The 18,591-nt window shown below is 44.4% G+C and overlaps 1 protein-coding gene across 1 annotated transcript in view; it reads right to left on the bottom strand.

The window, feature by feature from the left end:
• CRAMP1 (cramped chromatin regulator homolog 1) overlaps positions 1 to 17,090 on the bottom strand; it is a 48,124-nt gene extending 31,034 nt beyond the window's left edge. The window contains exons 1-7 of the mRNA XM_015428130.1: positions 17,054 to 17,090; positions 13,142 to 13,335; positions 12,090 to 12,243; positions 9,723 to 9,806; positions 7,440 to 7,488; positions 5,472 to 5,557; positions 1,941 to 2,064 (exon numbers count right to left, since the gene is read on the bottom strand). Coding sequence (XP_015283616.1) covers positions 1,941 to 2,064; positions 5,472 to 5,557; positions 7,440 to 7,488; positions 9,723 to 9,806; positions 12,090 to 12,243; positions 13,142 to 13,335; positions 17,054 to 17,090 — 728 coding nt within the window. The remainder of the gene's footprint in view (positions 1 to 1,940; positions 2,065 to 5,471; positions 5,558 to 7,439; positions 7,489 to 9,722; positions 9,807 to 12,089; positions 12,244 to 13,141; positions 13,336 to 17,053) is intronic.
• Positions 17,091 to 18,591: the final 1,501 nt, after the last annotated feature.

Genomic DNA, 18,591 nt, shown 5'->3' with positions numbered 1-18,591 from the left:
CCCCCGCAAAGTTTCAAGAGGTTTTTTGCCATTGACTTCAATGGCCCCATTGGTTATAATGGACCCGAATTTTTCGGGTTTTCTGAAAATTTTCGGATATCTATGGTTTACCGGTATAGAAATTCGGGTTTTTTCGGGTTTCCCGAAAAAATTCGGGTTCAATAAACCCGAATCCGAATTTTACCGATTTTTTTTTTTTTGCACACCCCTAATAGGTACCACTTCGGTGGGAAGGTAATGAAAGCAAGAAATTGCAAGTAGATAAATAGGTACCACTTCGGTGGGAAGGTAACAGCGTTCCGTGCGCCTTGGTGTTTAGTCATGCCGGCCACATGACCACGGAAACGTCTTTGGACAGCGCTGGCTCTTCGGCTTTGAAACGGAGATGAGCACCGCAACGCTAGTGTCGGATTCGACTGGCTTTTGAGCAAGGGAACCTTTACCTTTACCTTCCAATATGGTGGATGTGGGGCTGCCTACAACAAGCACCTGGGAGATTTCAGTGGGTTTGGAAATACGGCAGCAAGACTGTCAAAGTGGATGCTGCCGAACTGATCTTATCCCAGCAAATGCCGAAAGATCCGCTAACCAATTTGTCTTCAAACGCAACGCAGACTGACGGCATCGGCGTCTGAAGCCCTAAAACTGTCAGGGATGGAAAGTATCTCAAGGAGTGCTTGTTCCTATATAAACCCGCCTGGGGTTGAAGATCAGCTGCTCTGGGGGCCCCACCCCTTTCGGAAAGAGGCCCTTTTTGAGTTGTAACACAACTTGCCAGGGCTCTTTTTGTAGAAAAAGCCCAGCAGGAACTCATTAGCATAATAGGCCACACCCAACAACAGGAACTCATTAGCATATTGAACCACACCCTTGACAGCACAGCTCATTAGCACATTAGGCCACACCCCCATGTTACCAGAATTTAGGTCATCCAGCCACACCCACCTTTTGCTTCTTATTCTGTTTACCTTGTTTGCTGTCAAAACCCAGGGCCTTTTTTTGTAGGAGGGACTCCTTTGCATGTTAGGCCACACACCCCTAATGTAGCCAATCCTAATGAGTTTCTGCTGTTGGGTGTGGCCTATTATGCTAATGAGCTCCTGCTGGGCGTGGCCAACTTGGGAGCCACGTTCCTGCCCAAAAATAGCCCTGCTTGTATCTGCTTTGCTGACCTTGTGACATCTATTAAAGAGCTCTTAGTCACTCAGGCCTTTGTAGCTTGCAGGGCTCCTGGTTCTGTAAGTTTCCACTGGCAGTCTTGAGGATGAGTAATTGATTTTACTTCTGTTTTCTTTACTTTGTTGTTGTTTTTGCTGTCAAGTCACAGCTGACTTTTGGCAACCCGGTAGGGTTTTCAAGGCAAGAGATGTTCAGAGGTGGTTGGCCATGGCCTCCTTCTGTGTCACGATCCCGGTATTCCTTGGAGGTCTCCCAACCAAACACTAACCAGGGCTGACCCTGCTTCGCTTCTGAGATCTGGCTAGCATGAGCTATCCAGGTCTCTTTTGAGTAAAGGCATTTTTTGTTGCTTTTGTTTTTAAATTGACTGTATATTGCTGGCGGGTGGGGTGGGGTGGGGTGGGAGTTTGAAATAGTGAAAGTACAGAGCAGAAACACTAAAAAAACCTGAATCATGCACACCTTAGAGAAGGAAGAGAAAGACTACTGTGGCATTCATGAACCATCCACCATGTACAAAACACTAGATCGGGGATCTTAACCATTTTAGGTGAATTAAATCCTTTTAGCTGCTGGCACCGAAGGTGGGGGGGGGGGATGACCCCAGTTTGTGCTAGCAAAACCCAAAATTCCACTTCCTAACTTCCCCTTTACAAAAACATTGCCATCAGCTCATCCTTGGTTACTTTTGCAGACGTCGTTCTGAAAGCAGCCTTTTGGCTCAGCTTCCCAACCATCCTGGGATTCCTGCTTTATGGTACCTGAGCCGTGGATTCTGGGCTAGGCTCTGCACGCGGGCCCAGGCGTGGTTATTCCTCGGCTGCAGCTCCACGGGGACCTTCAGTGGAAGACGGACAGGCTTCTGATCCTCCTCATCGCTGATGCCTGGGCAAGGGGGAGAGAAGCCGTGAGAGATTTCTGAAACGAAGCTGTGCCAAGTAAGGTAGGTTACAATTCCCAGAAATGAGGCTTTAAAATGTGCAAATAAATTAACTGTAAAGATTAGGGTGGGCTGAGGTGCCCCAAAACCCACTCGTTGATCTTTAGGAGCAAGTGCTGAGGACTAAGCAGACTGTTTCTCTGCTCACTTGACAGACCCAAATTTAAAAAGGCCGAGGTTTCAGAAACCCCAAGATTTGAAGATTTGTTTGGAGAGCGCATTAAAGGACTGCACTAACCCCAAAGGACACTATTAACATTACTAAAAATTTTGTTTTTTACAGGTGAAGATGAAAGACGATCAGTCAAACACAGAAGAAGCTGAAGAACTTATTGTTACTAATAAAAGATTAATTTACTAACAAAGATACCACTCACCACTTTTCTTAATCCCGCTATATACCCTCCCCTTTTCCTGAAAAATTTAAAGCAATAAAATTCTCTCCTCTTTAGGAGAGTTAACTACAAAAAAAGAAGAAAAAAAGGCTGAGGTTTCTAACTCTCTTTCATCCACTGACAGGTGACAACGCCTTAAAAACACATCCTTGGGAGTTAAGAATCCTATGTCTGGCCATGCTGAAACAGCAAGTAGGCCCATATCAAGCAGGAATAGCTCTCCTAATAATGACTGTACACGTGGTCCATGGGGATGGAGTTGTGGAGCAGGCTCATGCACACTTCAAAAAAAGGGGGAGCCGGTGGCAGGCATGAAAGATGCAAGGACTGATCAACTGAGGAAATTCTGCTGTGAAAACGTGTATGAGGAGCTACCTCTGTGAAGAGCACAGGTGGAAGGGGGAGAAGAAGAATATTTCCTTTAAATATTTTTATTTATTTATTTTATTCAATTTATACCCCGCCCTCCCCGCTGCGCGGGCTCAGGGCGGCTTACAAAGAGGCCTGCGCCAATATAAAACATATTTAAAATCATTTAAGATCACTACAGTACAAATAAAATCACATGAACCAATTACTAAATAAAGTGCTCTAGATGTTATTTCACAAGATGGCGTCTTTCACTGCTCTATTTCCACTGCTCTATTCCTCAGCATCATCTGCTCCGGGAACCACTGATGTTCCCTCTTCCAGGGCCAGGTTAAGATGGACAATAGTGATGGTAGTGGTGGCTCCTACTCATACGCCTGGTGGAAGAGCTCCGTCTTACAGGCCCTGCGGAACTGTACAAGGTCCCGCAGGGCCCGGATCTCCATCGGGAGCTCATTCCACCAGGTAGGAGCCGCCACCGAGAAAGCCCTGGCCCTGGTCGCGGCCAACCTGGCCTCTCTGGGACCTGGCGTTGCCAGGAGATGTTGCGTCCCAGACCGAAGTGCTCGCGGGGGAATATTTAAAATATTTCCTTACAGCAACATGAGTACTTATGGTTTGTAAAAGAAGGATAGGAGGAACATTCCAATCTCCTGATCGCCTGGACATATGGCCAAACTGGAACACTGTTCCTTTAGAAAGTGCCAAACTAGCTACAGTTCCTTTGGCCACAGCACTGATTGTGCCATTTCTCAAAATCTGCCTGCCAGCTACACAGTGCCAACAGACAACAAATACCGTGCACAGATGATGATAACATATCATAAATAGTTTATATTTATTGAACAATATTTTTACAATAAATTTTTCCATATATAATCATCTTAATCACAATTCCAATATATGAGATATCAAAAATATAAAATATCAACTCCATAGAATCTCAAAAGATATGGTACAACCTTATAATTAATAACAGTCCTCTGTTAAATAAAAGTTTCAAAAGGGAGGACTCCTTAAAGTCTCTTTATAACATGTGCTCTGTCTTCCTCCAACAGAGGTCCAGATATCCTTCTGTTTCCTCAGGGAGCTCGACATTAATTTTCAGCACAAGGTTGCCAAATACCAAAGTTTTAATCCAAAGTTCTCTTTCAATGAACGCTGTTGGAGGAAGACAGAGCACATGTTATAAAGAGACTTTAAGGAGTCCTCCCTTTTGAAACTTTTATTTAACAGAGGAGGACTAGAGATGTGAAGGCCCAGAAAAAAACCGGAAAAATTCGGGGGAAAACTGTTTTCCCCCCCGTTTTTTTCCTGAAGCCCTTTTGTTTTTCCCCGAAAAATTGGAAAAATTGAAAAAAGAAAAGAAAAAAAATGATTATGGAACGTTTTATTTTAACATGATGAATAAAATATTTTAAGACAAGGTGTTCAAATATTTTCCAAATCATAAGAACAAGATGCATTTTTTCCTTTAGGAGGTGCGATTGTCAGAAGAAAATAAAAAAGTTTCAGTTTTGTTTTTGCATGTGGGTGGGTATTCTGTTTGTAATAATTGATTGGAAAAACTATATTTTTAATAGGCTAGTTGTGATAATTTCATGCCAAGTAAAAATGTCCATAGTCATATTTTAGGCTCCTAAAGTAACAGAATGACTTTCAAACTAGAAAAGACAAAATAAATGCTAATGTAGCATTTTTTTCAATTTTTCCGAGCTTCAAAATTTCCAGAAATTTTACATCTCTAAGGAGGACTATTATTAATTATAAGGTTGTACAATATCTTTTGAGAATCTATGGAGATGATATTTGATATTTTTGATATATTGTGAATTGTGATTGATTAATTATATATGAAAAATTATTGTAAAATATTGTTCAATAAATATAAACTATTTATAATATGTTATAATCATCTGTGCACGGTATTTGTTGTATGTCTGTTTTCCTACTTACCGTGGGTCCTTGTTTGGTTTTGTGAGCTGCACAGTGCCAGCAAGCTGGTGGACACGAGCAGCTCACAATTCCATCAACAGCAGAGCAGCTTTGGCACATGCTGAATTCTGCACGGATTGCACTATTGGGTGTAGTAAATAAGAAGCTGGAGACCGACTGGTGATGAAGGTGCATAGAAAGTTTATATAGATATAATGGTGAATATATACACAGAGATATATAGGCTATCATACAGCATACCCTGCCTTAGTTTGAGAGACTAAGTCCCCACCCAGCTTATCAAGCTGATAGCTAATATACTAAACCTAGCCAATGACTAACAAGGTGAATTAATTACCGACTCTAACAATGCCTGATAGAGAACACCTGCTAGTATAACACCTGGCTGCAATTACTTAATCACTAGCATGACAGCTAGGACTGTCAAACAGATCAAACTGATCTAGTAACTGCTTGCTACCTCTATCACCTAGACATATATCTCAATATCCACTTGCATCATCTCAGTGCACTGTTTTGGCAGCATAAACGGACCGGGCCCAGAGGCCCCACGCAGAAAGAAAGTGAGTTCTTGTTTGCTCCTTCTTGACCACCTGCCCCACTTCCTTGGTCCCTCCCGGGTTTGTACATACCATCCGGATCACAGAGCTTCTTCAGAGCCCTGCACATGGGAGCTTTGATGCGAAGGTTCCTCCCTTTGTAGCGAACAGTCGTAGCCCTGGAAACATTCTTAAAGTTAGAGATTTGGAGGCACCAGGAGCCCACTCAGGTCAGGCTACAGTAGCTGGGCAAGGACTGCCCTGCAAGCCACTGAAACTGCAAAGCTTTGTGTTATCTGGTTTAGTCTTCACGATTTAGAATTCCCACAGAAACTCTTTTCCAATGGCCACAGCCTCCGATAAAATTAAGCAACTGCATATTGCTAATAAACAAACAGGGATTTAAAAAAATTGAAAGAAACTGTTTCGATTTTCAATAGTTTCCATTGAAAGCCACAGGCTAAAACAATCTCAGTGCTATTATGCCATCCAGACACCCTCCCCCCCCCCAAATCAAAACTTCTGCTAGCTATGGGGACAAAGCGTAAAGGTATTTGCTTACATTGTTAAGAGTGACAGTGCTATCCTAACCATGCATACTCAGCAATAAATCCTACTGAATTCAATGTGATTTGCTCCCTAGTAAAGGAGCTGCGGTGTCTCAAGTGGTTAAGACGCTGAACTGCAGGCTGTGGAAGGTTGGTAGTTCAGCAGTCTGAGACCTGAGTGTGCCGCATGACGGAGTGAGCTCCCATCTCTAGTTCCAACTCCTGCCAACCTAGCAGTTCGAAAGCAAGAAATTGCAAGTAGATAAATAGGGACCACTTCACTGCGAAGGTAACAGCGTTCCATGTGCCTTCTGTTTAGTCATGCCGGCCACATGACCACGGAAACGTCTTCGGACAGCGCTGGCTCTTCAGCTTGGAAACGGAGAGGCGCACCGCAACCCTAGAGTCGGACTCGACTGGCTTTCGAGCAAGGGGAACCTTTAACCTTTTAAATGAGCTTAGGATCGTAACCTCGCTCATCCTTCTGGGCGGGGCTACAAGCCACCAGTACGTGCCCAACGAGGAAACTCACAAAGCTCAATTCCGAAGGGAAGTTTGGGATACGAAAGGCAGGTCCATTCCTACAAGGCACATTTTGTGTGTGTGTGTGTGTGTGTGTGTGTGTGGTGCTGTCAAGTCACAGCTGCCTTATGGTGATCCCATAAAGTTTTCAAGGTAAGAGACATTCAGAGGTGGCTTGCCACTCCCTGCCTCCGTGCCATGAGCCTGGTATTCCTTGGAGGTCTTCCATCCGGCGTCTGATGAGATCAGGCTAGCCTGGGCCATCCCAGTTAAGGCACAGCTCACATTAGATCTAGATTAATTTACACAGCCTGCTCAAGTAACAATTTCAGGAGTGAATGCAGCATATCCCATTGTAATCCCTTGACATCCCCGATTGCCAAAACGAGCCTCGGTGCCTTTCCACTGAAAACGACAGCAGGGAGAGGAACTGTACATGAGTGCAGCCACAGAGCTTGCAATGAGCACAAAGCAGCTCTTCAAAGGCCATGCAGAGCAATGCTGCAACATGGAGAGCAGCATAAATAGAAGGTGCATTTTCGCGCTGCCTCCAACGGTGGGTGTGGGTGGATGGAGAGAACCGGCCATGTGGCACCAGTAAGCAGGCAGCTCGAAATGCTCCTCCACACAGAGAGAGATTGTGTTCTTTATTATTATAATATGAGTGGCATGCCTCTCCGACTGGCTTAGGCACAAAAAGCCTTACTTTTCTTTCAACTTACTGGCGGAATTTATTACTTTAGTTAAAAACGGCATCTCTCAAAATCACCAAGGTAGTTTCTAGAGGTCATAATGAGAACAACTAGCAGTGTAGTCCTAAAATACCTTTATTCAAAATTCAACAGCCTTGGGATGACACTGAAAACGTCGCTCCTGAAAAGCAGCGAGTGTCTTTCACCCTAACCTATGAATTTTGCTGCCTGGCTTGCTTCGTAAAACCATTTCCTTCATACTTGGAGGTGGGGAGGAAAAGGGGGGGGGGGTTACTTACCCAACTTGGATGAGTTCATTGAGTTTAGCTGCATTTTTGTCATCCATGCCTTTAAGTAAAACAGAAGAATGTACATAACATTTACAAACAAAATATGGCTGGACCATTTTGACTGCATACCAATTGCCCTGCCAAGTGAGTTCTCTGAAGCCATAACTAGGAGAAGCATTAAAAAAAAAACCTATTTGAACAGCATGCATAATATCCCACCTTTAGCACAGAGTTCCTCAGACCATAAAGGCAGAGACTCTTTGCTGTAGAAAGAAAAGACAACTGCACCTGTGCAGAGTTCACTAAAAATTGTCCATGTTACAAGAAAGACAACTTCTTTGAAGGAAGGTGTAAAAGGAGGGCCAAAGGGAAGGGAGGAAAACAGCAGATTTGGGTGAAATCTGGTTCAATGAGCAGCATTATCAAAAAACAGACTTTCACTGGTACAGACCCAAGAGCCTCCCCACTTAGGAGGCTACCTCCGTGCAGAAATTTAGTATCTGCCATACAGGTCACATTACAATTTGCAGATTAAAATGCCAGAAAGAGAGACATTGGACTTTCTCTATGTTAGAATGGTCAGGGTTGCCAAATGCAAATCTGATGCGCCGACATTAACAAGAAGATCTTGAATATCATGCACCAAACCTCCGTTACCAAGGCAGCACAGCACCACAGGAAAGCCTACAGCTTTCCAAAGCTGATGCAGTGAAAGGGGAGCCTGCCGGGAAGACGCGTGTACACAATGGTCCTCAATTTGTCAAAGAAGCGACCCTCCCCTCTAGCAATGTTGAAAGGGGCTGGCCGATTATTTGGGATTCACCACCATGACTCTGTGTGCAAGCAGCCTCAGGATCTGCCAAAACAGCAAGGAGGAGTCCAGCAGCTTACGAAGCAGGCACGTCTGAGAAACTGATAGGCGCAAGAGGCATACAAAGAGTGCTTTCCCATTTGAATAAAAGCGCACCTTGTATACTGCTTGCAGCAAGTCCCTTTCCCTATGTTAGTGAGAGGGGAAAGGCCAGCTTTATGGTTCTCCAATCCTGAAAAGAACTAGAAGATTTGCAAAACAGATTGTGGGAACAGAACAGCACATATACACAACTGAGAATCCTTGAAAGTGCAAGGTGAAGCAGGTTGTGCGCGGGGCCAGCTCCAAGTGGCACAGTTCTTGAATAACGCAATACTGTTCCTCTCATGTACACAGATGACTCTCAAGGAACTGGTATCCACTTAGGAAAAAAGGAATGCTCTTGTCACCAATGTTCCCTCTAAGCTGTGGAATCTTGTGAGCAAAAATTCTACTTTGTGAGCTACTAGCATTAAAGTTGTGAGCAAGCGATTTGGCTACTGCATAAATGTTTGCTCTGGAGCCATCCTTCCTGAGCCAGTTTGGATGAACTCAAAGCTTAAAGCCAAACAGCACAATGGCTTTAGCTACCGGGATATGCCAGCGGAGGGCAAACACATCAGAATCAAATATGTCAAGAGTTCAGACCAGATACCCAGCAGAAAGTACTTCATTTTAAAGCCCCTAAACCCCAAAAGACAGACTTCACTTCCCAGGTTCTGAGTTGGCAAAAACGGTGCGCCACCAATGCGGCATTTATTCTTATTCTATGCAAAGGCTAGCAAATCTCTTTACTGCATATGAAATACGCCCACAAAAGAACAACAGATGCTTCCTTGCATATCTGCTTTCTTACTGTGTGGCAGTCTGCATGAGAAACTAAAAAATATTATGCTTTTGCCAACGATGAAGCAAAAATAAAACAACAGTTAAATTGGGGGTGTAGTGGTTAGAGAGCTGGACTACGCTCTTGGGAGACCTGGGTTTTAATCCCCCCTCTGCCACAGAATCCTGCCGGGTGACCCTGGGCTAGTCAAACACTCGTAGGCCTCACCCACCTCACAGGGTTGTTGTGAGGATAAGACGGAAGAGAAGAGAATGACGTAAGCCGCTTTGGGGCCCCAGTGGGAAGAAGGAGGGTTATAAATGAAGCAAATAAAACAAACTGAAATGCTGGAGAAGAAGCTGCTTTGCAAAGTGAGGGCATCGGAATCAACCGGACAAAGTGAAAGTGGTCTGTTTTATTATACGGAATGTTGCTTTTTGACTATTTTAAAGTAACATGTTGACTGCATCCCTGGTATGTTTGCCTCAACCCCCTCACTATGGAGCATGGCTCCTCCCGACATTCTATAACCCGTCTCCCCCTCGCCCCCGTAACTAACCAGAAAATGGAAAGACCAGCGCCTCCCTCATTATAGAGCAAAGTAGTGTATACTCACAGCCCCCAATCTTCTTCCTTAGCTCCCCGTAGCAAATTAAGCCGTAGAGCTCCAGGGAGGATTTTTTCAGCCCTTGAGAAAACACTGCGAAAACAACAAAAAGAAGACCCACAGGTGTTAGAAGTGAAAGAAAACACTCTTTGCGCACAGTCCGATTGAGGTGGTCACCTCAGAACCACCCAGATTACAGGGCTCTCAAGAGAATGAAACAAACATCAACATTTCTTTAACCGGTGCCACCAAGATCTCCCTGCCATTTGCACAACATGAGACTAGTAATCGCAGTTGGAATTCAGGATCCAATCAGCTTGTAACAAACACAGGAGCAGGAACGCTGGTCTCCTAGTCTACAACCAGATTTTTACACGGAGGGTGAAGGCAGAAATCAATCAAGACACCACTGCCTCAAAAATATCCACGGATTTTGCACACATTCAGGGCTTGTTCCTCCCTGCTCCAAAACCCCTGAAGTTTATTATTCGTATTCAAGAATACATTTTGGCGCTCAGAAACACCTATTACGAGATGTGGCTTTTTGAAGGACCTCAGGTCAGGACAGCAGTTTATTTCTTTAAGTTATTTAGAGCCTTCCTTTTCTTCCAATCAACAAAACTCAGAGCCGCAAGATGCAAAGAGCAGAACTTTCCCTCTTCTGGCCCAGCAGGCTCTGGGGTGCCATTTCCCATTCAAGGGCCACCAGTGCTTGGCTGGGCAACACAAGGTGGATTGATTCAGGTGGGCTTCATTCTAGTAATCCTGCCAGTCATTGTTGTTTGTCTGGGCAGGTCAACTGAGTTTTGGGAGATGCTTTATTGCAACATTTCCTTTGTTCTGCTTAGAGAAGTGAAGGCCCGGAAAAAAAACTGGAAAAATTAGGGGGGGAAACGGTTTTTTCCCATTTTTTTCCTGAAGCCTTTTTGTTTTTTTCCGAAAAATTGGAAAAATTGAAAAAAGAAAAGAAAAAAAATTGATTATGGAATGTTTTACTTTAACATGATGAATAAAATATTTTAAGACCAGGTGTTCAAATATTTTCCAAATCATTTCTAATATATATATATATGGTATTAGATTGATGTAATTTCTGTGCACTGAGGACAAGCAAGTCCTAGGTTACAAACTGAACTCTCCAATGCAAGAACAAGATGCATTTCTTCCTTTAGGAGGTGCGATTGTCAGAAGAAAATAAAAAAGTTTCAGTTTTGTTTTTGCATGTGGGTGGGTATTCTGTAATAACAAGGGGCGGGTAAAGGATGAGATGGTTAGACAGTGTTATCGATGCAATGAACATGAAATTAAGCAAACTCTGAAGGACGGCGGAAGACAGGAGGGCCTGGTGTGATGTGGTCCATGGTCTCTTCCCCCCCCCAAGCGGCGGCGAGGGAGTTCACAGAGCGTTCCCTGCACATGTGCAGGGGACGCTCTGTCACTTTTGGGGGGATTTAAGTATCCCCCGATATTTTTTCCGGGTGTTTAGATTTTTGTGCACACCTGGGGACTGCCCCAAGTGTGCACGAAAATCTCCCCCCCCCAAGTGCCCCTGATGCACGGATTTAGGTATCCGCACGCACAGGGGCGACTTCACTATTAGTATGTAGATTGTTTGGATACACTATATTTTTAATATGCTAGTTGTGATAATTTCATGCCAAGTAAAAATGTCCATAGTCATATTTTATGTTCCTAAAGTAACAGAATGACTTTCAAACTAGAAAAGACAAAAGAAATGCTAATGTAGCATTTTTTTCAATTTTTCCGAAAATGTCCGTTTTTCCCCGAGTTTCAAAATTTCCAGAAGTTTTACATCTCTAGTTCTGCTTGTGGAATTTACACACAGAGGAAGGTGGGGTCCTATTTACTGGCATAAATAAAATGAGTAAATGCAATGCTCTCACTGCAATTACCATGTTAGCCTGGTCACCTTACTGCATGTGCAGAACTACGCACTACCGCACAAAAGTACCAAGCAAAACTACAGATGTGGAAAGCAACACCTCTGTGTGGGTGTGGGCAGTAATCTGTCCCATGGTGTGGCTATGCATCCTTTCCCTGTTGACTGCATCATCATTATGGATTCTGTGCATTCCCCAGGTCTCCCACATACAGATCACCAGACATGTGCAGGAGTGGCTTACAACCTAATGTACTGAATCAGAGACACACACACACCCCAGCCATGCACATGAGTGGCCTTAGTATTCCCTTTCTCATAATGCAAGGCATATAACATCAGTGAATGACACGGGGTGGAGAGAAATCCATGCTCCCTTGACAGAAACCCCTTTTGGCTGCAGAAACCACCCCATGGTCCCAAGCTATACTCCAGGCCTCGCATCAGAATGGAGCCAGATCCTGCATTCTGCTCACCATTATCAAAATCAATATACTTGGAAATCTTGTGCCAGGTACGGTAGTAGAAATGCCGGACCTGCTCCTTATTCTTCACCATACTTGCTGGCTTGCTCTTCTTCTTATATTTCAGGGCAATGTTGTTCTGAATAGCTTCAAAATCTTTTCCATGCTGGAAGGGACACATACACACATATATTCCAAACAGATTGAAAAATAGAAGATTACAGACAAGACAAGGTCTGCTGGATTTCATTTAGTTATGTATACATTTGAGCAATGCTTTTTCCTCTCCAGGACAAAAAATCAGATACCAAGATGTCAAAGGCAACAGATGGTTTGTTATAAGCCAGAAACCTGTGGATTTGGCAGGTTCCCGGAGCTGACAGTGATTACAAAATCGTTTGGGTCTGTGAGCCAACAAATGTTTGGCTCCAAGCAGACTGCCCCCTCCCCACATGGAGAACTACGAAGGCACTAGGCTCCAGTGACTCCCCCCGACACCAGCCTACATCCCTGGAGACACTATCAGTTCCAAGGTAAGAACCCTGGATGCAATTTGTAAATTGCAGTCCACTCCATCCCCAATACACTTTGAAAGGCAGAGGTATGAAGTCTCTGATCTTCAGAATGGCAATGTACAGGGGTCATTTCCTGCAGGAGCGCACAGGAGCAGAGCTCAGGCAGTAAAGAGCCCAGGGGGCGGGCACATGCAACAAGCCCCACCCCCTGCTCCCAGCAGCCCTCAGTCAAAGCAAGAAGCAGCCAGGTAAGCTGCAGAGCCCCCCCTCCCCCCCCCCAACAGTCCAGTGGCACCTTTAAGACCAAGTTTTATTCAGGTACAAGCTCTCCCTCCTCTGCCAGGACAGATCTGCATGTTCCCCCCCCCCTTCCAATAGCTAGAAATCCAAAACAGCCCAGTGGAGCCTGAGCGGTGGGTGTTGCCTTCTGACACACTTCCTGTGATGTCAGGGGGTGTGGCATATGCAAATGAGTTATGCTAATGAGCTCCTGCACCTTTTTTTCTTCGAAATGACCCCTTGCAATGTACAACACCAGGGCATACCCACCTCATACAGGCCCTCAAAGAAGGTATTCTTATCTTCTGTGCTCCACGACTCCCACTGACGCCTAACCTTCTTGCCTTCCTCTTTTTCTCCAGCTGAAGAGCCCAGGTTTCTTGTGGTAGATTTTGAACTCCCAGCCGGAGTGCTGGAAGGGATTCCTGACGAGTTGCCCGATGAAGCGCCTCCATTATCTGCACCTTTAACAAACACCACATTTTCGATTCAGGAATCCTAAGTCAGCCACCAACACTTCTGAACATGTACATAAATGAGAGAAGGATAAAACTCCATTGGCACAGCAAGCATTTTACTACTCTATAACTAAAAAAAAAAATCAAAACGTTAGACATCAATTTTTGATTTCAAGTTACAATATATTTTGCAATGAACTTTTCTAAAGTCTGGTCACCCACTGAAAGTCTGCCAGCAAAACTCAAAAGAAGGTTGACACATGGTTAAGAATGAATTATTAAAATCACCTTGCTTGTCTGAAAGGAGGGAAAACTCTTATTCAGTATTGCTCTGGGCAGTGTTCCCTCTAAACTGAGTTAGTGTGAGCCAGCTCACAGTTTTTTAGCCTCCGGCTCACATATTTTTGTCTTAGCTCAGGAAGGATGGCCCCAGTGCAAACTAATTTATGCAGTAGCCAAATCTCTTGCTCACAACTTTAATGCCAGTAGCTCACAAAGCAGAATTTTTGCTCACAAGACTCCAGAGCTTAGAGGGAGCATTGGCTCTGGGTATTCCCGGCTTCATTCAGATATCAAGACACCTCTTGGTTAAGGAAGCTCAACATGGTTTGGTGTGGTGTCTGAGCTGTGGTATGGGATCAGTAGGTAAACCAGAAAAAGAAACCACAATTTGAGAACCATGCTTTATGGTTTGCCAGGATGTCTGCTTTGAGTCAAACTGTATTATGTGCCTACTATCTGGAAGACACTTTTTGGTTCAACCTGGGTAGCTTAAAAAAGATATCACTGCTAAAAAAAACCTGGATGGTTGCTAAGGAAAAGAGTTTGAGAGTTTCAGAATGATGGACTAGCCACCAACCCACCTACACAGCCATTTTAAACTGGCTTTGAGGCTCAAAGGGAATGCAGTCACACCTAATTCTATCCACATTTCATGATACAATGGCATTCTAAAGGAAACCAACACTGGGCCAGTACAGTATAGTTGTGGATGAAAATGGGCCAGAGACCATGATGTGAAAGAGATCCCCCCCCCCCCCTTTACATGTCTCTCATGACATCTGCAAGGAGGTGCACGGGAAGCTAAACTTCCTGAAGACTGTTGTGCTATTTCGACAGCTGACTTGCAAAATAAATAAAAACTACAAAATAAATAAATAAAACCTACACAAAATAATGTTTAAAATAAACAAGAACATTCCATCGGACTCGTATTTTTTAAAAAAAACAGGTACAAATTGTTACAATGGGCATTAACTACAGTCTTAAATAAAATGGAATTCAATTTGGGCAAGTTAAGGAAGAGCTAGGCTGAAAAAGGAAGAAATTGAGTGTCAGGCCTGGTCTTCACCATAAGATGCCGGTGAGAAAACAGCCCTGTGAATTGGTCCTCAGCCTGTGAACCATTTGTGGCATATACTTGTGTTTTAGTACTCAAGCACTGCCGGGAATGAGCAGAGACTATGTGCTGCTAGTAAGTACTAATGACCCATTCAAGGAAGCCACGGCCCTCAGTTTGCAAGAGCTGAGGCAAGGGTGTCAGCGATAGAACATTTCAGAGGTCATAATTCATAGTGTTGCTGTAAGTCGAAAGTGACGTCGGCACTTCACACTCACACACACGCCAGTCGGTTTAACAGTCCCACCATGATAAAAACAAGAAAAAGCCCACTTTTTACAAGGAGAACATTTAAATGTTTACATGCATTCTGTTATGAATGATATTTATCATTTAGAGTAAGATTTGAGGATGTAAGAAATTGCAAAAGCACCACAGGTAATGCCTGGGAGGTAGGGTGTACAGGAAGCAGCACGTCAATGACACTTGTTGGCATGCAGGGGGAATAGGGGACTAGGAGAAACACTTGAGTGCCCGCAGATACTACCAGCATGACGAAAGGTCACATTCCGTGGCAAGAAGGGTGCAGACATCACACTTGAAAAGGGACATGGGTGCAAATGCATTGCTTAGCGACTGTTCTGAGAATCCTGTGTTCCTCCAGTGGTACACGTCCCACCGGTTGAGAACCACTGTACCAGATGGCCTACCAAGGATCCTTCCAACTAACCCTACATCATCATGACCATAATTACCCAACTTTTCCAGGCTAAAAGATCTAACTAAAAAAATATGCCTGAGATAATGGAATGAGAATGTAAGAGTCACACATTCAGATTTTGTATATCAGAAAAAGAAGAAAACAGAAGACCACCATAGCAAACCCCCCCCACTCCACTTCTGAATCAGAGGATTTCCTAGAAGAATCACAGCTTTCTTCCGTTTGCACAACTAGCCACTGCCTTCAAAATAAAATCTTTCAAATCCCTCAAGCAATACCTCTCGGCCTTGTACCTCCCTCAAAACCTTTTTGAGGTATGCTTCATGACGGGCAAACTCTATTGAGACAAGAAATAAGCTGGAAAGCAAACGATCAAGCAGACATGCTTGCAAAGCCCATTTAACCTCTAGGCAATCTCAAGACTTCGAAACATCTCAATTTTTTTTTTTACTATCTGGAGAATGTAATGCAGAGTTCATGACACCATATAGCGCCTGCTCCAACCTGTTTCCATGCGGAGAATAGAGACGTGAAGGTACAGAACAAATACAAAAACCTACCCTTGCCCTCCAAGACCATTTTTCCCCAGGAGAAAAACGAACATTTTGGGGAGCACTGGAAAAAACCCCACTTCTATTAAATGTTTTGCCCTTTTGCAACAAGTGAAATGCTTTTTTAATCATACCTGCAGGACCGCCTCTCCTCATATGAGCCCCAGAGAGCTCTGCACTCTCTGATCAACATCTCCTCGTGGTCCCTGGCCTGAGAGACTTAGCCTCAACCAGGGCAAGGCCCTTTTCAGCCCTTGCCCTGGCCTGGTGGAACACGCTCCCATTTGAGATCAAGGCCCTGCGAGACCTAGCACAGTTCCGCAGGGCTTATAAAACAGAGCTGATCTGCCAGGCCTTTGGTCGATGCCGCGGCCATTCAATCCATTCCGCCTGCCCTGTCCATGGCTCTGTTTATGAGCATTTTCCAGTGCCCTACTGTCCTGGATACTATCTGGGCACTGGAATTTCTTAGGCATGGGTTTTAGTTTGATTGTTATTGCCAGGGCTATTTTTGGGCAGGAACGCACAAGAACAGAGTTCCGGCTGGCTCCCACGTTGGCCACACCCAGCAGGAACTCATTAGCATAATAGGCCACACCCAACAGCAGAAACTCATTAGGATTGGCTACATTAGGAGTGTGTGGCCTAACATGCAAAGGAGTTCCTGCTACAAAAAAGGCCCTGGGTTTGGACAACAAAGAAGGTAAACAGAATAACAAGCAAAAGGTGGGTGTGGCTGGATAACCACACTTCTGGTAACATGTGGGTGTGGCCTAATGTGCTAATGAGTTCCTGCTGTTGGGTGTGGCCTATTATGCTAATGAGTTCCTGCTGGTCTTTTTCTACAAAAAGAGCCCTGGCTATTGCTATTTATTGTTTTACTGTTTTATTGTTTGTTTTTTGTTTATTGTTTTATGCTGTGAGCCACTCTGAGCCCATTTTTTAATAATTAAAAAACTTTTTAAAAATAAATTCACCGATACTGAATGTGTACTACAAATATTTTTACTTAAGAAAATCCACAGAATCAGAGAACCATTATTTTTATGTGTACTGTACAAGAGGAGTTTTTACAATCTTTTACAATTGAAGAACAGACCATGGGTTACTTACCGTGAAGGGTCCTTCTCCTCTGAGGAAAGAAGGACATCTTGGTGGGCAATCCCTGTTCTCCATTCAGGGAGGCAGGAACAAATTCTTTCCATTTCCTGTCTCTGCTCTGGGAGTCACCCATCTCCTCCGTTCTAGCAACTCCAAAAGCACTTAATCAACACACACGAACTATAACAAGGAAAAAGATGAGTAACAAACAAGTAAAGGAACAATAGGACAGGAAGTAGTTCTGCTGAAAAAGAAGAGTGCAGAATGACGATGAATTCGGGAGGGACAAGATTTCTTCCTTCCTCAGAGGAGAAGGACCCTCCACGGTAAGTATCGAATGGTCCGTTCTCCCTCTGAGACGGAGGAAATCTTGGTGGGACCTCTCAAAGCAGTGTCCTCATTTTCTGGGTGGGTCATCGTCTTCTGCATCTGTTGTAACACTCTTCTGCCAAATGCTGCATCAGATGAGTCATAAGTGTTCATTTTGTAGAGTCTTATACAGGTGGATATTGTCGACCAGGTGGCCGCCTTGCAGACCTCTTCCACTGTGGCATTGGTTGTGGCACTCTGAACTGAATGGGCAGTAATCCCGGCCAGTATGTCCTATTTTTGAATCTTGCAAGCTTTAATAATACAAGCCTTAAGAGCGCTGCTGATGGCATATCTTGACCTCTTCCTTCCTTCGGTGAAGAGACAGAAATGAATAACGAATCAGTTTTCCTAATATGTTCCGTCCTACAAGTAAAGGCTTTAAGCATGAGCCTTACATCCAATGTGTGCCACAGTCTTTCCCTTGGGTGAATGGGATTTGAGCAAAATGACGGAAGGCAAATCTCCTGAGATCCGTGGAATGCTGAATGGACCTTCAGTTTAAAGGCCAGGTCTGTGCTCAAGACTACTTTATCCTCATGGAAAATGCACAGCTATGGAGTCATGAGTCAGCCTGGGCTCAGTGATAGTGAGGACACCTCAGGAGAAGAGGAGCCCCATGTAACCAACCTTGAGTCAACAGAAGCTGATCAGCAGAAAACTGAACTGCAGGCTTGTCAGGATTCACAGCCAGCAGCTGGTGTAGAACCACTGACACCCTCTAGCCCTGGTTTTTCAGCAGGCGAACTTCAGTTGGTCATTCCCAGCCCACCAGTATCACCTACACCCTTAAGAGTGCTGTAGACGAAGGCTGAGAACAGAGTTGGAGACAAGACAGCAAAATGCATGTCTCCTGGCCCGACGCCAGCTGCTTGCCGATGAGTAGATGCAGGATCACTTCTGAGCAGCTAGCTGCAAGCCTGACCCTTAGGTGAGTGGCTATAAAACCAGCTAAGAAAGGCTGTTCGGCATGGACAAAATGCATACATTAGAAGCTAAGCCACTGACTTTGCCTTGCCTGATTCTCAGAACCTGACCTTGAACTGAACCACTCTGCCTTGCCTGACTTGTGGGATTCTGAATGACTTGACCTTGCTTGACTTCTGAAACGCTGACCTTGGACTGAACAACCCTGCCTTGCCTGACCCCTGGCACCTAACGTCAGGAGTCTGCAAGCCAGT

Source organism: Gekko japonicus, unplaced genomic scaffold (assembly GCF_001447785.1).
Source record: "Gekko japonicus isolate JY-2015 unplaced genomic scaffold, Gekko_japonicus_V1.1 scaffold1343, whole genome shotgun sequence".
NCBI classification, from domain to species: domain Eukaryota; kingdom Metazoa; phylum Chordata; class Lepidosauria; order Squamata; family Gekkonidae; genus Gekko; species Gekko japonicus.
Note: the sequence above shows the minus strand (reverse complement) of the source record. Positions and strands in the feature narration are given on the sequence as shown.